Source organism: Geospiza fortis, unplaced genomic scaffold, assembly GCF_000277835.1.
Source record: "Geospiza fortis unplaced genomic scaffold, GeoFor_1.0 scaffold394, whole genome shotgun sequence".
Classification (NCBI taxonomy): Eukaryota; Metazoa; Chordata; class Aves; order Passeriformes; family Thraupidae; genus Geospiza; species Geospiza fortis.
Genome location: NW_005054509.1, coordinates 147,213 through 153,129, shown reverse-complemented (window position 1 = coordinate 153,129; position 5,917 = coordinate 147,213). Strand labels below are relative to the sequence as shown.

The 5,917-nt window shown below is 40.4% G+C and overlaps 1 protein-coding gene across 4 annotated transcripts in view; it reads right to left on the bottom strand.

The window, feature by feature from the left end:
• Positions 1-4,306, bottom strand: part of FGD3 (FYVE, RhoGEF and PH domain containing 3) — a 70,041-nt gene extending 65,735 nt beyond the window's left edge. Inside the window, exons 1-3 of one of the 4 annotated variants that reach the window (XM_031063517.1) lie at positions 4,274-4,306; positions 4,055-4,155; positions 3,726-3,918 (exon numbers count right to left, since the gene is read on the bottom strand). In XM_031063517.1, the coding sequence (XP_030919377.1) occupies positions 3,726-3,849 (124 nt within the window). In that variant the 5' untranslated portion in view covers positions 3,850-3,918; positions 4,055-4,155; positions 4,274-4,306. Of the gene's footprint in view, positions 1-1,038; positions 1,308-3,725; positions 3,919-4,054; positions 4,156-4,273 lie in introns of those variants that run through there. The other 3 variants (XM_031063518.1, XM_031063519.1, XM_031063520.1) reach the window with 3 other exon arrangements.
• Positions 4,307-5,917: the final 1,611 nt, after the last annotated feature.

The window sequence follows — 5,917 nt, the reverse complement described above, 5'->3', positions numbered from 1 at the left end:
TTAGATCCTACCTTAATTATACCACAATCTGAATAATACATTGGACTGAGCTTAATCCAAAAAAGCCCTGCATACATAATTTATTTTAGGAGCTGGATATCATTAAAAGTCCTGTACCAACAGGAGCTGTAAGATACTCCCTCAAACAGCTTAGGGAATGCCCAAATAACAAATATTAAAAAAACAAACAAACAAAAAAAAAAAAGCCAGCAAAAGCATGGAGAGAAGTCTGATCCAGGTCCCCATGTTGTCATGGTGACTTCCCAGTCATTTATGTACTCCAGACACATTGAGAAAAAAGCTGTATTTTCACCCCTCCCTGCCAAATAATGTAAGAAAGGGAAAAAAACCCTGCTAGCTTGTCGCAAGCCAACTAAATGGCAACCAAATCCTTTGATCAGGCAGCACCCATGAAATATTTTAACCAATACTTTTCCTGCACTGTCAATCAGATACTCAGACAACATGGAAACAGACATCAGCAGAAAATTCTAATTAATAATCCATCCAATCTCTTTATCATACAAAACTCTGAACACACTTGAACCAGACAGGTTTCTACTTTCAGATTATTAAAAAAATAATTGCTTACAATATAATTCAATTCATCTCCCATTTGCAGACACTGTTTGCAAGCAATTGGTTTTCTTTTACCAAGTACTATGTGTTCCACATGCCGCTGTTATCATACAGAGCAATCAAATAGTCTTAGCCCGTTCAAAAAGCATAAAATCCTCTCAACGTTTACATGCAAATATTGCATAAATATGGATTTAAAAAAGCAAAAAATCAATACAGCTCATTATGGAGCTGTACAGAAAGAGCAAATGTTTTACTACCAGTACTAAATTGCTCACACTCAGCAAGCACTGCCCAACACTGCCAAACCCCCCACTTCTACACCAGGAAAAGGCTAATGCATAACACAGTCGAGGAGAAGGCATCTAGTAAGACACCATTTTCTACATCATACCTGAAAAAGCATTACAGACTCCACAAGAAAGTGCTATTTGAACAGATCACAGCATGCACACTTACCAGCAGCTCGCCAGCCCAGCCTGGCCAGCCATCTGCCCTTGCCTGCCAGCTCCCAGTGTTCAGGAAATCACTGCATTTGCTTCACAGACCATTCTGATGACCTTCACCCTCCCCATTAATCAATTAATGAAGCAAGACTGTTTTTTCCTTACTAAGCAATGTACGGACACTAAGCCACTTGAAGGTTGCCTGTTCCTTCCTGCTGCAGGGCCTCCCAAATAAAAATTGCCCAGCCAAATTCAGGCTTTTTCTTTTTTTTTATATTCATTCAAAGCTGTAGGAATACACTCAGCCCTTGACAATGCCAGCTTGCATGATGAAAGAGCAAAAGTAGTTTTGAGGCTGCAGAATGCCTTCTGTGGGTTACCATGGAAATAAATGTGGGAAGGGGAGGGGGCTTCGCTGATGGCAATTGCTGCTACTCGGTGGAGATGTTCTAAAGCCAGACTGTGTGGGAGTGTAGTCCAGGAGAAGAAAATGTGTTTTACTATTACTACTATAATTTTATCTGCACTTCCTTTCATTTGCACCAAATTTCACATAGTTGAAAAGCATGAAACTTCCCTGAGATGCTGAGGGGATGCTAGTTGAAACAAGTGCGGTGTAAGATCCCTCCAATGAGGAGCTGAAGAAACTTTATTTACATATCGGAATTTACACAGATAGGAATTAATGCTCAATTGCAATTAAAACTTGATTGACAAAGATGAACGTGTTGCAGAGCTGAGGATGTAGCAAGGAGGACTAGTTTCACAAAGGCTTGATAAGAAGCATCACCTTATCATTAAAACACAAGGTAACCTTTCCCTTACAAAAAATTCTCACATATGGTATGAAACAGATCACCTCAAGGATCTTGTCCCTTGTGAAACTGAGAAAAATTCATCAACAAAAGCAGGGTGGACACTGTGGCACACTGCTCCACAGTGCTCCTCCATGAGATCCTGACTCACACCATCCCACCCTTCCCCTCCTTGCGTCTTTTCAGGGTCCCCATGGAAAGTCAACCAAAATAATCCATGGGAGGGGGAAGCCTGGCACCAAAATCCCAGTTTCATCAAACTGAATATATTTTATACAGATTTAATTAGTATTTTTTAGGATCTTATTAGTAGTATTTCTTAGATATTAAGAAAAATTCTTTCATTGAAACAGAATGGCTAAACATTAGAACAGGCAAACCAGAACAGTGGTGGAGTCATTGTCCCTGGAAGTGTTCAATAAACAAGGAAACATGATGTTTGGTGACATAGTTTAGGGAGCATCATAGGATTCAGTCAAATGTTGGACTTTATGATCTTGGAGGTCTTTTCCAACCTCAGAAAGAGGTAAGAGCTGCTCACTACAGTGACATTAACACATTGCTCCAACCAAAGTGCAATACTCACTGTCCAATATTTGCCACAAAACAAAGCAACTTTCACAGTCATCAGTTTACCACTGATTATTACCAATGTAATTTAATTTTGCACATCAAAAAATTCTCCAAGCACTGTCTCTGAACACACAGAACTGTTTTTTTAACAGTAGTTAATTAATAGAAAGCTCCACCTTGGCACACTAGCCAGACCTCCTCCCTCCTCAGCCTCTCTGCAGAGGATACCAAGAAGCCTGCACCAACACAAAGACCACTTTGATTTGCAAGAACAGCAGCTAAAGGCAATCCACTTCAAAATCCACCATTTATTTACTTATCAATTCCAATGGGCTTGTTTAGAAACTTAAGCCAAAAAGAGAGGAGGTAAGCAAGTTGTGGGCCATATAAAAGGACAGAGTAAAGCCAGGGTGGAGACACTGTGAGAGCAATTACAAGCCAGCTGGGCACAAGGCTGGAAAAAACCTGTCAGTCTTTGGAGTTTCCTCTGAAAACCCCAGTGCTGGCTGCTCCACAGCTGCTCCAGCCAGCCCCTACGCAGCTGCCTGCTCCCTGGAGCTCCCTCATCTCTCCAGTCCCATGTCAGAGAAAAGGAGACACCACTGAGGCCCCAAGAGAAGTGGCTTATATCTTCTACCCAAGTGGGACCAGGGGAGAACTGGTTTGAGAAGTAACCTAGGCTAGGTCCCTTTCTGACTCCTCTCTCACTTGCAGCAATTTCTGCCCCAATCTGAATTGAGAGAAAGAAAAAAAATATGAAAACATGTTTTTTGCAACATGTCACAGCAGTAAGATGAACTAGTACATTACATTTACACATATAAAATCCCTAGAACACACACTGCCGGGACCTGAGGAAGGCAGGAGCAAACAGTCCAACCCATCATTTCCACCTGTGTTCCTCCTCAGCCAAATATGAGTTCAACATTTCTTTACAAGACCACAAATCAAAAACCCTAATACAAATAAAACACAAATCTGATTTTATGGTATCACAATAAAAATCAGTTTTGCTGATCACACCTGACCCAGATCACAGTACAACTCTCCATGCTTTCCCAAGTTCCTCCAGGTGGCCTCGCCATCATGTCTTTATTACTGCCAACAGCAAAATTTCACTCACAGCAAAATCCCACTTCATACGCAAAGTCGAGGAAGAGCAGAATTAAATCTGCCAATGCAAACACAGCAAAGCGCTATAAAACGCTAGCTACTACACACAAGCAATGGAGAAAGGCTGAAAGGGCTTAAAAATCCAAACAGCCGGAAACCAGAGCAACCCAAAAGCACAGAGCAGCTCTGCAGGGCTCACCTGGCATGGGCTTACATGTTTCTAGCCACACTGCCTCACACCATGCCAGCTTTCCACTGTGCCCCTCTCCCAGCTCCAGCAGGCACCAAGCGGTGCAGGATGGGGCTAGTCCAGAGCAACTCATGTCCACAGTCCAGCTGTCATCCTGATGCTTCTGCCCGCTTGTCTCCTCTCTAGGAACCAGTCTATCTGGCTAATAAATTTTAGGGAAAAACAGAAAGGAAAAGGAAAAAAAAAATTGTTTAGCTCCATAGCCCTTCTGTTGACCACTCTGAAATGAGCATGAGGAGGAAGAAGGGAAGAAAGCACAATGCATAAGCCTCACTTACTCAGGAAACCAGATTAAAAGCCACACCATCAACTACCAGGGAAGATCAACAAGACCAGGGAGCAGCTCAGATTGATTATTCTTTTCTTTAAAAGGCACCTGCTAGGGAGAGACAAAGGTATACAGTGAGGTTGAGCAGAAGGCCAAGAAATTGCAGGGAGAGCATATATTGATTATTAAAAGTCAAGAATATATTGATTTTTATGCATATCATACATACCCAGGTATGTCTTGGAAAGGGCAGCCAGGAGATTTCTTTGAAGCCACCCTGAACAAACAAAAAAGCATCACTGTTTTAGACTTTCTAACAGCTAAATAGCAACAGACTGACTAGCCAACATTTCTGTGATTATGTGGCTAAAGCCTTTGTGCTCCAGGAAAATACACATCATAAAAATCATACCTTGTCTCCTAATAACAAGGCAAGGTATCAGATGTGCAAAGCTGAGGGGAAAAACAGACTTTAGTCTTTTATTGCAAAAACATAAACAGAACAAAACTGACAAATGACTGGCTATTCATTATTACATGATCCTCCTGTAATCTTATTGAAGCTTTTTATCAGAACACTGCATGTGCAAAGAAATGAAGAGTTGATCTCATGGTTAGTGGTGGCTTTTAGATGACTGATAACCTCTTATTGGAAGAACAGACATAAAATTACAAAAAAAACCCCAAAACCAAAAAGGAGACATTGTTAAGGATAAGCTATCATTTCAAATAATGTACCCAGAAAAACAGGGAACAAGTCAATATCTATTATTCGTTTACCTTATTTTTTGTGTCCTGACAACTACATTCATCTGCCGATGAAACAAAGGAAAAGTCAGCTTGCCTAACAGCAACATCTGATGCAGACACTTGCATTGCTGTATATTCCTACTTTCACTAGTTGCATGCACCAAAGTTAAACAAAAAAACAAACTAAGAATATGCAATAAATCACTCAAGCCACAGTGGAACAAGCAAAAGAGCCTTTTCTTTTTTTTTTGAGTGGAATAATATCTTTTAAATAACCAACAAAAATACATACAATGACTGATCTAAGAGCTGCACAAGTGCATCATGTTATCTGGTTCCCAAATGGTTCCCAAATAACACCACTAAAGGTGAAATGGTACACCAGCCCATGGAAATGTAAATTTACAGAGGTCCCAGTTACATCCGGGGACACGCTGTGGTTTGCAATATGTATTTTTATAATTTTCTCCTGTGCAGAGCTAACTGGTTAGGAAGGCAGAACACTCAGGGTACTTTTGTGAGACGTACAGGTTTGCCATATATTTCAACCTAGTCCAAGTCACCTGAAAGGAAACAGAAGTGATTTTTTAAAAGATGACTTTTTACAATTCTCGAGTTTTCAACATTTTAACACCATCTCTGCTAACACCCAGCACTTCCTTCTCATATGGCCTCAAAAAAATTCCTCATATGCACTAATAAGGCATATAGGTGCTATCCTACCGACCCTGGCTGCTATAAATATCAGTTTTAAAAAGCTATATGATACAGTGCTCGTTAATTATTATTTCCCCCTGCAATGATCGGAATGATCAATCACTACAGTGGCACTGCAACTTTAAAGCTTGATCATTCCGATCCACTAGGAGTTACCTTAAAGGCATTAAGACAGCAAGGGGATTTTATCACTGTTCTGTTGCAAGAGCAGCTTTTGAAAACCAAATAACTTTTGAGAAAATAGATGTAGTTCTGCTGTCAATCACTTCTGCTGCCAAAATATATTCCTTTAAGAACTCAGTATCTTTGCTCTTTTAGTCTTAAACAAACTAAACAGAAATTTTTGCCTTGGTCATACAAATTTCTGAAACTTATTTCAGAAATTCCCTGCATTAAGACCTGCAGT